General features: G+C 46.9%; 1 protein-coding gene across 9 annotated transcripts in view; it reads right to left on the reverse strand.

The window, feature by feature from the left end:
• Window positions 1–2,469: 2,469 nt before the first annotated feature.
• Window positions 2,470–17,343, reverse strand: part of NEDD4L (NEDD4 like E3 ubiquitin protein ligase) — a 105,209-nt gene continuing 90,335 nt past the window's right edge. For 4 of the 9 annotated variants that reach the window (XM_039566736.1, XM_019280037.3, XM_019280032.3 and 1 more), the window contains 15 exons: window positions 16,109–16,163; window positions 15,963–16,019; window positions 12,099–12,157; window positions 10,721–10,786; window positions 10,019–10,248; window positions 9,225–9,346; window positions 8,762–8,832; window positions 8,563–8,658; window positions 7,475–7,548; window positions 6,408–6,468; window positions 6,046–6,105; window positions 5,592–5,699; window positions 5,180–5,276; window positions 4,829–4,901; window positions 2,899–3,858 (listed from right to left, as the gene is read on the reverse strand). In XM_039566736.1, the coding sequence (XP_039422670.1) occupies window positions 3,756–3,858; window positions 4,829–4,901; window positions 5,180–5,276; window positions 5,592–5,699; window positions 6,046–6,105; window positions 6,408–6,468; window positions 7,475–7,548; window positions 8,563–8,658; window positions 8,762–8,832; window positions 9,225–9,346; window positions 10,019–10,248; window positions 10,721–10,786; window positions 12,099–12,157; window positions 15,963–16,019; window positions 16,109–16,163 (1,332 nt within the window). In that variant the 3' untranslated portion in view covers window positions 2,899–3,755. Of the gene's footprint in view, window positions 3,859–4,828; window positions 4,902–5,179; window positions 5,277–5,591; window positions 5,700–6,045; window positions 6,106–6,407; window positions 6,469–7,474; window positions 7,549–8,562; window positions 8,659–8,761; window positions 8,833–9,224; window positions 9,347–10,018; window positions 10,249–10,720; window positions 10,787–12,098; window positions 12,158–15,962; window positions 16,020–16,108; window positions 16,164–17,343 lie in introns of all 9 variants that reach the window. The other 5 variants (XM_010414016.3, XM_010414015.4, XM_019280033.3 and 2 more) reach the window with 2 other exon arrangements.

A 17,343-nucleotide genomic window follows, 5' to 3' on the forward strand; every position in this document is an offset into this window, starting at 1 on the left:
GGGAGAGAGGAGAGTTTGGGGGGAAGGGGGGGAATGAGAAGGGGTAGGGAGGGGGGTCGGAGTGCGGAGGGAAGCGGGAGGGGAAGGGAAAGGCCAGGTGGGGGGTAGAGGGAGGGTGGACAGAGGAGGGGGAGAGGGGGAATAGAACGGGGTAGCGGGCTAGGGACAGGAGAGGAAGGAGTGTGGGGCGGTCGGGTTTCGGACAGGAGAGGAGAGGGGAAAGGGGGAGAAAGAAGGGGAATACGGGGCGGAGGAGGAAGGGGGGGGGACGGGACAGGAGGGGAGGCCGAAGCCCCCGCGTCTCACCTGCGGAGCTCGCACAGCGAGCTCCTGCCCTCACCGTGCCCGGAGTGAGCAAATGGCCGGCGAGGCGCTTACCGGGGATTAAATCACCTCGGCCCCGCCCCGCGCAGCCGCCCTGGGGCCCCGCGCACCTGAGCCGGGCCCGCCCCGCGCACCTGAAGCCGGTCCCGGGCCCCGCCCCTGAAGCCGCGCCCCCGGCTCCGCCCGGCCCCACCCCCGGCCCCTCCGGGCCGCCCCCGGTATCGGCCGGCCCCGCCCCCGGTATCGGCCGGGACCTGCCTCCTTGGGACTCTCCGGGACCCGCCCCGGTACCGCTCAGGACCCGCCCCGGTACCAGCCGGGGCCCCGCCCCGTGTAGCCCGGGGACCCGCCCCCGGGACCCTCCGGGACCCCGCCCCAGAGTCCCGGCCCCACCCCGACCCCCGCCCCGGGCGCGCAGAACCGGGGAGGGATGGGGACGGGGATGGGCCGAGCCCGGCGCTACCCCTCCTGCTCCGGCTGCGACAGTCCCGCCGCAGCCCGAGATAAGCATCCACCGCACAAAGCGGAGCGAGCGCGGATCCGCCGGGATTTCGGGGCGGGGCGGGGCGGGGCGGGGCCGGCACAGGTGTGACGGGCGGGACCTGCACAGGTGCGCGGGGCCCCAGAGCGGCTGCGCGGGGCGGGGCCGAGGGGATTTAAGCCCCGGGAATTGGCCCCCGGCGCCATTTGCCCCAGGGCGCTCGGTGCGGGCGGCTGCGGCCGGGCCGGGCCGGGCCGGGCCGGGCTCGAGCTCTCTCTTCCTCGATATCCCTTTTCTTCTATACTTCTCTTCTTCTGTACGTCTTTTCTTCTGTACTTCTCTTCCGCTATACCTCTCCTTTCTCCCCTTCCTTCCTCCTCTTCCGCACCCTCCTCCTGCAACCCCCCTCCCTTGCCCTCCTTCCCCCCCCGGCCTGGTGCCCCCTTGCCCCCTCTCTCTGCTCCCCTTCTCCCCTTCTCCCCCCGCCTATTTCCCCGCACCTGCCTTCAATCCTCCCCCTCCTCCTTCCATCCTTCCTTCCCCCCCCCCCCCCCAACCTCTCCCTGCTTCCATTCGCACCCTGACCTTCTGCTCCATTTGCCCTTAATTCTCCCTCTCCACCTTTCCTGCTCCTCTCCCTGCTCCCCTTCCCCGCCACCTTCCCCTTTTCCCCCCGTTCCCCCCACTTGCCTTCAATCCTCCCCCTCCTTCCTTCACCCTTCCTTCCTCCCCCGCAACACCTCCACCTGCCCCCTCTCCCCTGCACACTCCGACCCGCCCCTCTGCCCCGCTATTCCCGTCCTCCATCCCCACTCTCCTTCTTTCCCCCGCAGCCGCGGGGCTTCGGGGCGCCGGAGAATAAAGCCCAGAGGGCCGGAGCGCGGCGCCCCCTCCCTGGATGCGCCCCCACGGGGCCGGACCCGCTCGGCGGGTCCCCCCATGCAGTTCACAAGCACCGCCCGACACCGCCGGGGCTCCGGCTTTCCCCACATCACACTGGGGGGTTCCCGGGGGAGGTCGGGGCTGGGCTGGGGCGGTTCTCAGCCAGAACAGGCCCAGCCGTCCCTATGTTCTTATGAGTGGCATCAGACTTCACCAAAAATCCTCCCGGAGAAGATAAAACAAATTTTGGAGTATGACACTTCTCTCAAGGCATTCCATGTTAGAATCAGCTGTGCTTAGTGTACAGGTCAGTGGGAATACCTGGATTTATCTATTCTCTCCCCAGAGCCAAGCAGTCAGTCCAGCGTTCCCTGTCTACTCTGATGCCAGCCACTGTCTTGCATTCCAGCTTTCTCTTCAGATGGAAAAGGTCAGGCAGGAATGTCAGGAAACATATCTAATAGAAAAGGAATCCTGAACTGCATTGAAGTACTATCCTAATCTTCCTCAGACACCTGGGACCGTAACTGCTGAATGTTACTGGCAGTAAGGCTTCTTCCCAGCTGGGTGTTCCTGTACCCAAGACTCTGCAGTGTGGCTGGACACGGGCTGGACGCAAAGGTAAGGGCAGGGCTCAAAAACTGTTGGCAGTGAGATGCAAGTTTGTTTTGGCAAGTGCTGTCACTTTGCGTGGATGCTGGGGAACAGGCCAGGGCAGAGCTGCGGGTCAGTGGAACCAACCCTGCTCCAGCAGTGCTGTCACCATGTCACTGCACTGGGGCAAGCACAAATCTGTCACCTTTAATCCGCCACAAAACAGACGCAACTCAGACATTATAGTTTAGGCATGCAACATGTCATAGGTAACAAAATGGATTAGATAGCAGTGTATTTTAAATAAATCTTTGTGAGCTAGTAAAAAAGAAATCACAGAAATAAATTGCTGAGGAACATGTCTGCAGGCTCAGGTCTAGAGCTGGTTGGGTTTTCTTTTACACAGCAGAAGCCAAATTCACCAGGGGACAGATCTTGCACCAGAAGGACATGTGCAGTGGGAAGGAGTAAAATCCCATTAATGTTTATGCTCAAACCAGGTCTACCTTCCTGGTGGTACAGAAAGTGCCTTTAGAGTCGGTGCAGTTAGAAATGAACAACCCCAGTGTTAATTAGGTTCATTAGCAAGTGCACACAAACAGGAGCCAGAACAGAGCTGTGTTCCAGAGTGCCAGATTTCATTCAGAACGCCTCCATCGCAAACAGGAAAGAGGAAAGGATGGAAAACAAATCACTGTACAGAGAGAATGACAGGGTTCAGCACGTTCTCCTAAAAGGCTTAATGCCAGCCCCAGCCCAGATGCTTTGTAGCACATGTACAGCTTGGCAGTAATGAGGCAGTTTCGGTAGAACAGAGATCTGGACATGCTGTGTCAGGGCTCTCCTGTGCCTTGACATTCTTCTAGTACTTATACAGAAATGCAACATCCAGCCCATATTTCTGGATACAGAACAATAGTGATGTGCTTAATGAAGAGAGTTGCTTTCGAGAGACAGCTTGTGGAGAGAAAGCTTCCAACAGAGCTTTTTCCTACTCTCCTAATGGCTTAGGAAAACAAGGCTCAACGTGCTTTGAAAAAAAAGTCTGGTATGAAATTCAGAAAAATGCTCATTTTTCCAAGTATATGATATTTAATTTGTAATGAAATAAAATCTGAAAATGTCTAAATCAATTAAGAAGTAAACATGAGTTGTAATACTACACCTGTAAAATGATTAATTCCATTCATTGTCATTAGAAATTGTGTAAAATATTTATTAAGGGTTTTGCCTACAGAGGCACAACATAAATAGAGTAAGTCCTGCTGAAATGTGATCAGTTCTCAGCTGCTGTGGGAACATCAGCAAGGCCACCCCAGGTGACAGTCCTGGCCTCGGGGCTCGGCCTCTGCGCTGCCAGGGTCTGCTCCAGAGCCCAGCGCCGGGCAACTGCTCTGCCACAGTCCCTTGGAGTCCCTCAGGCAGGTGCCAAAGCCAGCAGAATGTGCTTGGAGAGGGAATGGGTGCCGCGAAGTTAATCCACCCCTTCAAACCCCTGGGCATTCTCCACGGCCATGAGGAGCTTCTCCCGCAGATCCTCAAAAGATTCATACAGAGGTAAGTCTAGGCGGTTAAAGCTAGAAGGGACAAGGAAAGAGTCACTTAATAATCCATGGAAAAACAGAGTTTTAAAGGACTAGAAAAGGTTAAATAATTGGGGTCTTGATTAAGAATGCAGCTTGTGGTCCACAGTGTTCCCCGCACACCTCACACCTGCCCAAGGTGAGCTCTCCAGTAACTGTGTTGCCTTCCTTTGCAAAGGTGGAAGCAGGAATTTGGTAAAAATCACTTAGGACAGGAAAAAAGCCAACAGAAAGCCCCTCACTGTGTTAGATGATGGAAAACAATCTTTGTCAAAAGACTGATTTCTTGAGGCTCAGCAAAGATATTCTGGATTTAGAGGACAGACGCTTTGCTCTCTGCGGGGAAAGAAGATTAAACATCCAAGAGAAAGTCTTCCAAAGGTAAAAGCTAGCAGAGAATTGGAACCCAAAGAGGATGGGTTGATTTTGGAGTGTGTTCAGGGTAGTGTTGTTGTGTTTGTGTTTGGTGGGGGGTTTTGTGCTTTTGTTTTCAGGTTTGGTTTTTTTATTAAAGCTCATTACTCTATAGAATGATTAGTTTCACAGAGAAAGATCACCAGTCTGTACTGATAGTCAACAAAATAGTTTTCCAACTCAGCACAGTTTTTCTTTAAAAAGCCACATTCCTGAAATGTAACAGAGCAAGACAGATTTGTACTGAATGCTTTCAATGTTTGCAAAAATCTATAATCCAGGGTTAAATTATCTTATAACCTTACATTTGATTTGAATTCTCCAATGATTTATGGGCTTTCTATGGCTGTTTGATGATGTCTGACTTGCTGTAGTTCATTACATCCACTTACTAGGATGTGGGGAATAAAACAATATCCTTCAGTTTCTCAGTTTGTGAAGGCACTGGGGACCTACAGGATCAAATGCTGTTTGATGCAGAGCTGAGCATGGTCAGCAGCATGGCCCTTCTGGCAGGAGTAGCTCTGGAATTTATGCCTTGGTGACTTACCAGGTGTGAGCTCGGGGCAGCTTATCAGGACTTCCCCACTGCTCTATTGTAAACAGCTGAGGACCATTTGAACCTGTGTGAAAATGAAAAGCGTATGAAACAGAAATTGCTGGACACTGCCTAAACATTATTTTTAACATGAAATGTTGGCATCAATTGTGGCTGGATTTTTCACCTGTTACAGGTACATTAAAGCAACAGGAACATGGTACTTTCTTTCCAAGCCCAGTGAGTTGGTTTCAGAGCTTGTGTAATGCCAAGGAAGTGAGCTCAGACATCAGCATTTAAAACTCAGTACTACGTGGGGGTCAGAGGTTGGCTGGAATTCCCATTGTGCCACAAGCAGCTCACCATAAAGTTCAGCAAATCCGTTCATAGGCACACGTGACGTCCCGGTCACAAACTGCAGGAGCCGGATCCGTTTCTCAGCATCCATCAGCAGAACAGCCTGTTGGAAAATGGACACCATCAGCCTCATCCTCCTACCCTGGCCTGGATGGGCAGGGCTAAAGAGCAGCCCAAAGCCAACATGAAGCACCTTTTGTATGAGCCAACCCTCAGGACACAATGGATTCTCTCTGCTCCAGGTCCCATTTGTGGGCTGCTCTGGCAGGAGCTACACCTGCCCTTGCCTGAGTGAGGTGGGAACAAGTCCTGCCCCCCAGCACAACCCCCCCCATTCTTAGAAGTTTTCATGAAAAAAAATTATTGCAAAACAGGGCAGTAACTTTCACCCTCAGTCAGAGGTGGTGCCCAGTCTTACCTTCCAGAACCACTGGATAACAGGATGATTTGGGCAGTAACCATTTTTATAGATGGTGTGTTGTCTCCAATCATTGACATCGACGTCACCAAGGCCACACATCAGTAACTGCAGGTAAACAGAACAGCGAGATGTTAATGAGGGTGTGGTTCCCTGCACTCTCAGGGTAACAAGGTGTCACTGCTCCTCAGGGCTCTGACCTTCAATCATTTATGCACACACAGTGGAGATTCGGAGCTTTCACAGGTACACCCCCAACCACCTCCCTGAGTAAGTGCAGTTCTTTGCATGTCATGAATAGATTTATTAATTAGGAAGAAACATCTAATTTCCAACTCTGAGCAAGGCAGCTGTGTCTGCACATTCTCTCAGGGAGAAGGATGGATGATTGAAGAACTGAGAACATGGCACATCTGTCAGGGAATTGTCAGCTTGGGGCACCAAATTGACTCACCTCCAGTTCATTTTCATCAAAAATTTTAATCAGATCAATAGGAAGCAGTTCTGTGAATCCCTGCAAAGAAGAACAGCAAGTTAAAACTCTCATCCCACATAAATCCTAATTAAAAACATCCATGACCAAATTACTTCAAGCTCAAATAATTAAACATGAAAGAGAATGACCTTATTCTCATAAGGGAAAGATGATACATTCTTACACCAGATAAAACTGTAAAATCATAAAACGTAAGTATTCCATTTGCATTCCCTGCCAAGCTCCCTGCTCCCTTCACACAGACACCAGTGGGTAAGAAACCTGTAGTAGAAAAAAAATCCCTATTTTTGTGAAAGAAAGAAGCTAATAAAGAGCCTCACCTCCAGAAAGGCATTCATTTGCTTCTGCACTCTGTTTACAAACCGCCACTGGATGACCAGGCTGCAGAGAGAAACAAAACCCCATCAGAAACACAAACTCATTAGCAGGTCTCAGCCAAGTGTTCAGAGGTTTCAGCAATCCCAGTGCTTTCAGTTTGTCATTTGCAACTTCAGCAAGTTCAGGAAACTGAGCAGCTTTTGCCAGTGTTCCAATTTATTGGCTGGTGACTGATGGAATTTTGAAGAAATAACCAAAAACCCCAGTGGCTATGACCGAATCACAGTGGGAATATTTTCATTCCTGTAGGTACCTAAGTGACCAGACATTTTATTCTTCCCAGAACACTGAGTAATTAACAATTCCCAGAAAAGTCTACAAGCTCTGAGGAGAGCTGTCAGGACACAGCACCTCGTATCTAAATAAATAAATAAACTGCAGCATCGAAGGGACACCTTGCTTTCAGTACCAGCCACCCACAGCACAAACACCTCACAGGTGCAGGCATAAAAAATCAATTCCAGGCATGGAATTGGTCCAGGTCCAGGCATTGGAAATGAATTCTCAATTTACATGAATGTAGCAATTTTAATGCCTTTCATCTTGGAAAAGGCTCTGATGAAAAACGCCAGCAGGTATAATTGAATTATGCATTTTACATCCTGGTAGGCAGAAAAACTGAGAAAGCTGAAAATTAAGCCTAATTTCAGATTTGGCCAATTTTTGGTAGGAACACTGGCACTGGAATCCTGGCTCTGGTCTGTGACTGGCACAGGAGGACAATGGGATGAAGGCCAGGCTGGAGAGCACCTTCTGGCTCATCTGAGCTTGAGCCATTTGTTGGAGAAGCACATTTCCATGGGGGGAATTTCAGGAAAATCAAGCATGTAATTTAATTTACTCTTTGTTCTTGTATCTGACTGGATATAAACAATGTTAACAGTAAGATTTTTTTTTCCAACGATCCCTGATGCTCTTGTGCAGTACACACTACAGGAATTGCAGCAGGGTCAATTTTAAGTACAACTGCTCTTCCTTACTCCCATGCATATTTCACAATGATACTTACTCAATGTATTCCCGCTTGTTTTCATTCGTTACCATGATTTCAGACCCATTGGGCTTCAGGTCCACTTGATATGTCTGTATTTTGGAAGACCAAAAAACCTGTTATTTGAGGACATCTTTCTCCCAGAACCCACTCTCCCTGAGCAGCGTTTTGCAAGCAGTATCAGGAAATCATTAGTAAATTGATTTACACTTTTGAACAAAGTGGCACTGACAGAAGGGAAAACTGGCAGAGAGGCTGGCTATTTACTAATAATTTTATTATAATTATTATTTATAGATATGTTATATGTTTATAAAAATATGTACATTATATATACAAAATTATAATAGTTATTATTTATAATAAGTTAAATCACATATTGAAATTGCCCAAAACCCAACCAGTGTATTACAAAACCTCTCCATCCTGTGGCTTCAATACTCTCCCTAGTTCTCCATGTAATCCATAACCTTATGTTGCTTCAGGAAAAAGGCAGTAAGCACTGGAAAGTGGATCAGAATGTTTTTGACAGGACATTGAGTGCATGGTTTGAAATGTTTGAGTCAGTTTTTATGAAAGGCCCTGTAATCCCCAGGTCCAATTTTACCTGGAGCCAGGATCTAGTAAACAAATCTCAGAAGTAAACAAAGGGAAAATGCTAAAGAAGACCATAAAAGCCTCTAAGCAAATTAATTTAATTTAATGTCTACAACATTTTCATTTGTAATGGAGAAAGATACCCATAGACTGTGACCCTTTTAAACCTGACTGCTTCCCCCTGTCGTACCAGCTGCCTCTGCGACAGGCACTGCAGAGAGCACCTCCCTGCAACCTCAGAAACCCAAACAGTCCCTGGGCTCTGACCATCTTCCAGCTGGACTGTGGGACACCTTTATTCCTCCTCATTGCAAGTATTTTACTCAGCTGCACATCCAGCTTGTCCCAGAGATGTCACAGCTCCCTGACAGCAATGTGACACCCCCAGTCCCAGCTGAAAACACAGAGAGGTGAAGGCTGATCAGTGACATTCACCACCACGAGACTGCTCAGTACTGAGGTATTTGTTGGCAACAAGCAGTCCTAAGATGTAAATAACCTTTACATACCTGTCCAAAGTTTTCCTCATCTATGCAAAACATGAGATCCAGCTCCGTAGGGTCGTTTTCCAGGATCCACTTCAAAGAGTTGTAGTATTCGCTATCCTAGGGTAGATCACAATTAGGCAGTTTGAAAAGGGGCAATTAGTGCAGAGTTCTAGAAACCCAAGGGCCTGCAAGCACTGGCATGGGTTAAATGGGGTCTTACCACTGACTCCATGTCTTTGAGAGTTATGGGCTTCCCCAGCATCATCTTGTAGAAAGGTCTGATGAAGAAGCCTGTGAGGGAGAGGAAAACGTTACCTGCCTTGCCCTGCACCTGCACAACTGCTCGAGGGCACCACCCCTAGCATTTCCTGTTAACTCCTGACTGTAACAGCCCTGCAACTGCAACAGCATCACAGCAGCTCAGGTTTATTTAGCTACAGAAAGTCCCATTTTTCACTTTCAACAGTTATCCACTAACTACCACATTCCACTGACCACCCTAACAATGGCAGAGAGAGCCAAAAGATGGGGAACTGAGCTCAGGACACTATCCCATTTTAAGAATCACCATTCAATTCCCAACAGGTCCAGTCCCAGACTGTCCCCAGAACCTGGGGCTCTAAAGCAGGTGCACTTCCCTCCCCAAAGCCCAGTGGCAGCAGCAGGGCAGGAGCAGGACTCACCGTCCAGCAGCTTCCCATGGTACACAGCCAGGCCGGCCACCCGGCCAATGAACGTGAAGTACGACAGATGGTCTTCGTTACAAAGACCTGAATTAGGATTAATCTGAAGTGTATAGTTGTCCCTTTTTTGGGGAAAGAAAAAAAATAGCTAAAGAACCAAGTCTTTAAATAAGCAGATACTCAGATATGTTAGTAAGTAACTTGAGCTTTGGGGCATTTCCCTTCAATAGTGTCATGGGGCTGTGTCCAAGTTCTTTCCAGCCTGTCCCACACCCCCCAGAGGGGCTAAGCCTGGTGCTCCCACCACAGAGCCACTGAGGGCTGACGCAGCAGGAAACCAAACCCACTGTGAGCAAGAGACACCCTCTCTCCCTTGCACTAACGGATTGCTCCAAGATTTTAAAGGTGGGCAGCCCCCAGTTTAAAGTTCTGGGAGGCCACTGCTAGGGAACTCCTGCAGTGTGAACAAGCAGCTGCATTCAAGCTTGCTCTACAGCAGCGCTGGAACTCTGGGCAGCAGAGGAAAGAGGCTTTTCTGTGACACTGGTCCCTTCACCATTACTGGCCTCAAAAACTGCAGTTTTGCTGCCCTGGATATTGTCTGAGCAATGGAAATGTTTTCTAGGCTCTCAAGGACCATTCCAAAGGCTCTCTGAAGGGCAGAAGGAACAGGGCAGTGGTGCTGCCCAGGGCACCCTGGGAAGGAGGAGCTACCTCTGCCCAGAGCAACTTTGCCTCTCATGCAAAATGTAATGTATATCCCTTGAGAATAGAAATATTTAATGGACACTTACGTTGCTGAGTATTCAAAGAGACCATAGTAAGGGTTAAACATCTCCTTGGACAAGAGAAAAAACCACTCTCTGGCCACACCTCCATAGTCAAGTCCTTTTTCTGACTCAAATTCAATCCAGAGCCTGGCTTTTAGTACATCAGGTCTCTTCACGGACATGATTCTTCTGTAGGACTCCTCAAAAATGTTATTTCTGTGTAATTTCATCTCAAATCTGTTGGGTATGTCAGCCTGTGTCAAAGAAGATTAGATTATCCTTGTTAGTCTCAAGAAATAAGTCTTTGGGCGAACTGCTGACTGGTAACAGCTCAATGACAGATCAGACACCTGGTGTTCCCGTTCCCCATGTTTTTATTTCCCAGTGCTCTCTCAGTCCACAGGTTGAGAGCATGGGGGGAACTGGGCCACTTCCAGAACAGTGCTGCAGACTTCCATGGTAAATATTTGATGAAAACAACACGAAAAGTAACAAACAAACAAACAAAAAAAAGGGATAAAAATTGAGTGTGCTCTGCTTTAAGGGCATTTGCATTCATCTAGAAAAATGTGAGTCTTAAAGACTTAGAAAAGCTTTTTGTTGAGAAATCCATCAAATTCAAACTTTGCTTTTTGTTTTTGGTTCCTTCTTGAGCCCTTCAGGAGCAGCACAATGGAGTAACCTGACAGGTGTGTCCTGCAGCCCCCCCGTGCTGGTTGTACTCACAGGTTTCTTTAACTTCTTGCGGAAATAGTCGTATTTCTGCTTGAACTCCCTGGAGTACGGCACTGCCTGTTGGGAGCAGCAGGAGAACACATCATTCCAGCTACTCAGCAGTTTGACACCCCACAGTATTTAAAAGGAACGTACAGCCCTGCTACCCACACATTGTGCCATGGGCTCCCTTAAACCCACCCATGATGGAGAGCAGCCAGGAGAGATTTAAAAATCCCACAAAATGACATCATTTTACTCTGATGATAATATAACTTTACTACAGCCATTAAATAATCTTTCTACGTGTTTCCTTTATTTAAACACAACATGAAATGCTATTTAAGTAATTCTGTTTGTCATGGTACCAGAAATATTATTATTGAAAGCATTCAGATGAATCCTTAGTGCTTCTGTGAAATGGGTTAGCTCCTGCTTTCCCTTAAAAACCAACAAACAAACCACTGTCAGTCACTCAAGGGGACCATGACCATCTCATTTCCTTCAAACAAACTTTCTCAAATAGTCTCTCCCATTTATGCTCAGCATTTCTGGGGAGAGACCTATTAACACTTTGCACAGTGCTGTTTGTGAGGATCTCCAGTTTTAAATGCCTGACAAATGGGTAAATCCCTCCAAAAGCAACCATGGTCAAACAAGTGACTATTATTGATATTATTAATAAGCAATTGGAATTACACCGTGCAGCAGGCTCATCTGCTGTGTCCTGAAACTCTTAAAGGTCCCAAGGATTTACCCAGAATAAAAAGATACTCTTGGCACCAGGAAACATCTTGGGATTGGAAGTCTAATCACTCAGAATACCATAAAATGGCATAAACTGGCATAACTCAGCACAAAACCAGCATTAGAACGTCAGAGTCACTCTTTGATGTTTTTAAAATTTGATACTGAAGTAAAATGGTGTGTATTTTTTTCTAAGGCTGATATTCTGAAATCTCTGTTTACCTGCAAGAAGTTTTATGTCTCTTAAACTGACAGATCCACTTTTTGTCTTTTTTTTTTCACACTTTGAATCCACATAGGCCCACCTCTCTCCTCCCAAGTGTCAACAGCTTTTTTATTGTCCAGAGATCCCAAAATGCATAGAACGATGTGTCAGCTCAGTAAAATCCTACTGTTAGTAATGACCCAGGTAGTGGGTAAATAGGAGCACTTCTCCATAGGCATCCCCAAACCCTTAACAATCTGGGAGGCTCCCCAGAACGTGGTGCAACATTCCCAACTTCTTCTGACTTAGGATGTGGACCAGCAGAGCTTCTGCTTCCCAGGCTGCCCATCCCTGATCCGGGGAGCAAGCAGGGCCTGCTGTGGTTCCAGCTGTACCCAAGTCAGGGCATTTAATGGAAAATCCCACAGCAGTACTTACTGGGCCTGTGATGGCTGGGTTCTGCAGCCGGGGGTCTTCCCACTGGGTAATTTTATTATCTGCAAATAACAAAAGAAATGATCCCATGGCTTCTCTAGTACCACACTATGAATTTCTGTTGGTTTTTTCTCCCTAGCACTGCACAGCTCTGTCAGGGTTAGCAAAGGCTTGTGTCCCCTCATCCTCCCCAGCCCCAACACACTGTTTAGTTGAAAACATTCACTCAAAAACACAGAACTATCCCAGAACCCAGGGAATTTGCACTGCTTTGATGGCAATGTCTGCAGGAGTGAGTGAACATGTTCATTTGAACATGGGCTGGGATTGGAGATACATGGCCTGGCAGGTAAAGGAACCCAAAACTTTGGCAATGACACTGTAAGTTACTGTTTGGAAATTTTGCACAGACAGCTAAAGTATCATGCTTTTAAATTTGGAGGGAATAACATTTTTCCTATACTCCGATTTAATGAGAAGGTAAAGGGAGGCAGAACTGTCCTGTTTTAGCGCAAGAGATCAACCCAGTTATGACCAATGGAGATGCTGGCAGTGGCGCAACACAGCCCAGTTCTTTCCATCTACAGCTTTGAAGAGCACCAGGAGGATGACAGGAAAGGTTCTACAGGACCATGGTGGGACTCCCCTTCCCTGCCTCCAGACAGCTGCTCCTCCCAAGATTCTGAACACGACGGAATCACAACAAAACAATGGTGTTGCAACAATAAGACAATGCTCCAAACCCCATCCCAAGTGCCACCTGCAATGGCAAGGTGCCATGGCCTGCCCTCTCTCTGTTTGTTTACTGTTCTGGGTTAGGAACTGGGTATCAGGAGTCAAGATTGCATTTTCCATGTTTCTAGAACCGGAAAAGCCCTGTAAGTTTTGAGCATCCCAACCTGGTTTAAGAGAGACTGGGATCTGAAAAGGGTCATTCAGCAAATGTTAACTGGAGAAAATTCTAAAGGATTGCAAGCACATTTCAAGACATTTGATCTATTAGTTAATTTAATAGTAAAATACTATTTTATTTATCTCCACACATTAAGGCTATTTATCACTTATGGGAATGCTGGAGGGCTGCCAGCCTGAGCTCCAGAGACCCCAGAGATGCACAGAGCAGAGCTGCCGTCAAGGCAGGACACCCAGCCCAGCCCTTTCCATCTTCAACCCCTTCACTGGAATTCCCTTCTACAAAGTTCTCTGTTCACCTTTTTGACACCAACAGCCACACATCACAGTGCCAGTTTTCTGTGAAATTGGAGGTCAACTGGAAATGACTGACAGCGTGTCAGCTCAAATTTGCTCTCTGTACTTCAGAGTGTGCAATGCCACCAACGAACCTCAGTCTTTATTTTCAGAATCTTACAGGGACTTCATATGAAAAATGGTCCTCCAGGGCTACAAGGGTCTGGCATGAACCACTCCACCTGGAACGGTAGCTCAGGATTCTCTGTCTTATCCCGAGTGGACATGGGTAACAAACTCAATCCTTCTGCAGAACATTTTCCAAAGTCTCTACATTTTCAAAAATTTCAAAAATTTGAGTCTTCCCATTAACACAATTCTCTGTCATAAATCAGGCTCTCAGGCCTTTGATGATTTCCTCTTTTCCCTTCCTTTCCAAGGGGCCCACTATTTCCCTGAAGTTTGGGACCCCCTGCCAGATATAGAACTCTCACAGCCAGACATTCCCAGTGCTGATGGCATCAGGAGGGTTACTCCAGGTTGGACTTAGGCACTCCTGTCAATACATGACAGGGTGAGATAACTCATGACCAGGTGATGGTGTTTTTCATGCCCCTTTCAACCAAAATTCCACTAATTATTCCTATTCCGAGAAACACTTCGCAATTCTCGTCTTCCTGCAGCCTCTTCCTGCACACTGCAGTGGCCATTTGTTAGACTCACTCTGACTTCCCATCCCATTCCAATGAGCCCCTCCCCTCTCCTGCCCTGCTGCTTCCTGCTGAACTAAGGAGTGGGTCCCCTGAATTCCTTGTGTAAATCACTGATGCATATTGTGAGTATCACCATGTACTGGTGGATGTGGACAGACTTTGAGGGGAACCCATTCAGTGTATCCTTATCCATGAATCACTGGTAACTGTTCAGGAAATGGTTGCAGAATGGTTGTTTTCCCTCCTGATCCCTTCCAACAGGTAGACAGTACGTGTCTGGGAGGCTCCCAGGGATGGCAGCAGTGTGTGCATGCTGCAGGGAACAGGGAACACCAGTGTCTCCATGGAAGGTAAGGTGACTGGGGCAGCTGAGGGCCCAGAGAGCCAGGGAAAGGGGTTCACTGTCACACACAGCCTCTAGTACCAATAATCCCTGTGTGCTGCACCAGTACTCAGTGTTTCTGGTGCCTGTGTAACAGCAGAGGGGCTGTGCTGGCTGCAGGAGACTCTTGCAGTCTCTCCCAAGGATGAGAAAAACATTTCAAAAATAGGACAAACAGCGTTGGAGAATTATGCAGCAGAGTTACAAAACGTAGCAGGGAAGCAGGACATGACCAGCAGCTGACTCTGTCAGACTTGTCCTGCTGGTTTTGTGTCCTGGCAGTGGCACTGTTCAGGAGCCCCCTGCTCTCCAGGCCCCCCAGCCCACCCACCACAGCAGTGCTCGGGCACCAGGCTGGGACCAAAGGGACATTTGCTGGAAACAGGCAGCATTACCAAAAGCTTCCCCAAACTTTTGTGAAAACTGCTATAGAAGAAGCTAAATCCACTCAGATCAAAAGACTAGAGGGAAAATTCAGATGCAAATAAATTTTGCTTCCTTACAGTTACAAATTCTTTGAGGAATTCTAATTAATGTATGACTTTAACATTCCATTTTAGGGACTAACACCTGCTCAAATAGCTTTAGGAGACTGAAAAATTAAAGCTTTTTAAGAGAGGTTGGGAGGCTCAGCAGTTACACAGTTGTTTTAAATGGGACAGTTTTATCCTGTGACTCCTTAGTGGCAGCAGTTTAGAATCATTGACCATAGTTACATTTCCAGATCTCTGTTGGGAAAAACAATTACAGAAGGGATAAAGGATAGTAACTCTGTAGTGAAGTTTGGAAGAGGTTCATTGGGTGCTAGCTGAGTATTATTTCTAATGTTTAGTTAAAAGTATTTATACCATTTTAAAACTGGAATTACTTTAGAGGCAGTCTTTTAATAATGACTTAATACTGTCACCTCTGAGGACAAGCATGGGAGCCAGTGATACTGAGGGACAAACCTAATTCTGTCAAACATGGGTAAGTTAAAACCTAAACTCTGTGCACCCTCCTCTGACGGTTATGAGAGTTAGCTATGGCTGTGAAGAAATGTCTCATTATAAGTCTTAAAATCTTGAAAAAAAGAACAACCAAAAAAAAGTAAGAAGACTCAGCCCAGCCTTTGTGGGCTGCTTTGTTTCCAAACACCAACAAAACTCACACAGCAGTTCTGAGATGCTCTAGGAAGACAAATCTACAATGAAACATCACTTACACTAGAACTCCACTAACAGAACTGGAGAATATTAATGGGCTGGTGCAGTTTCACATGCTCTAAATAGGAAATAAGATCAGAATCAGCACTGCCACAGACCTGAAAGCAAAGGAGAGTACTTCTCAGTGCTAACTGCTCCACTGCCTATATGTGGAGCTGTGGCTACACGATCTTTTCTCATCTTATTTTCTATTCCTAGTGTATATTTTAATTTATTAAGTGCAAGTAAGCCATGGGATCATCAACAACAACAACAACAAATCCAAAATATCAACAAGAACAAAAGAAACCACAGAGAGGAAATGTTAATGCTTCACAAGTCAGAGAGGGACAAAGCTTGATGAGCCAATTAAAGCAAGCTTCCAGTGAATGTACAGTACCGTAGGAGGGCACTAAGTCTCTGGTATCAATGTCTCCACATATCAACACCTGGCTTCCTAAATGAAGAGTAAAATCACAAAGCTTTCACTTCAATACTTAGTACCTCCCTTTGTCTATTTGATCTAGTACCTGAGTGCTTACTTACTATGGTCTATATAAAACGTTCTTCCATCCAGATGTATTCTTTCCTCCCAGCCAGGCTGGAAATGGGAAATAAAAACAAACAAAAGAGAGAGTAAGTGAAATAGTACCAGTCTCACACGGCCTGAAGCAGTGCATTGCCCACACCTACTGGACTTGTCTCAAAAATGCTTACGAGGTAGGAAACCCCAAGCGACCAGATGCATAATGGGAAGGTCAGAAATCCAGGCAGACTCAGACCTAGATCTTATATAGGTGACTGCATCCCGTGCAAGGAGTATTTTTAAAGCTTGGAAGTGGAAATCTCTTCCCTCAGGATTCCCACCCATTTCCTGCTGTGAGCAAATAATCACAGAGAACAGATGGTCCATCATGGCTTAGTTTTAAAGTTTCTGCTCCTACTTCTGAAAGCTATGTGGGTTATTTACTGTAAATGTGTAACCCAGGCTCCCTGTACAGTGGGACAAGAATGTTCTAACCTAGTCCTCAGTGCTTCCTTTCTCATCCGTTCCTTTTTCTCATGTCCCAAGCGCTTGCAGTGCAGAAAGGAGAGAGGACGGCAGGCTGTAGGGACAGGCAATGCTGGCCAGCCTAGGCTGCCAGAAGATACAGAGCAGAAATCATTTCACTTTAATCTTGTTGGAGAAACTTGTGTTAAATTCTGTGGTCAGCCCAACCTCACTCCAAACCAGGGGCTTTAACTGAGGTGAAATCTGTTACTAATGACCTGTTGCCAGTGACAAGTCAGGCTACCCTGGTTTCACTGCATGTCTCACCCCTCGCAGTTAAAAGAACAAATTCAGTGTCTCCAAGGTTAACACAGGCCCCACATACCTGGACAACCGCAAAAGCACAGCTGCTTCCTAAAGCAAAAGAGCATTCCTGCTGCTGTGACCAGGAATGTGTCAGCTTTCACACATTACTTTCTGCCTTTAAGGTCTGGGAGTATTTTAAAAACAAAGCAAAGTTCTGCATTTGACATGTCTGTAAATCCCCATTATTCTTTGGTTACAAGTATGACAAAAACTTCTGACACGAAATTGATTATTTGCTCTGCAAAACATGGAGGTTTCATTGAAAAAATCAAAATTTATTCAGATTTCTAAATGCTAAATTATGCTGGTGTACTGATAAGAGCTTGCTTGCCACAATCTGCTCTGCTTTTCTTAAGCAGTAAATGATTATTTAAAAGCACAGTCAGAGACACAGCCCAGGTAAGTGTGTGCAAAGCTCAACACT

The sequence above is a fragment of the Corvus cornix genome, chromosome Z (assembly GCF_000738735.6).
Source record: "Corvus cornix cornix isolate S_Up_H32 chromosome Z, ASM73873v5, whole genome shotgun sequence".
Taxonomy (NCBI): Eukaryota; Metazoa; Chordata; class Aves; order Passeriformes; family Corvidae; genus Corvus; species Corvus cornix.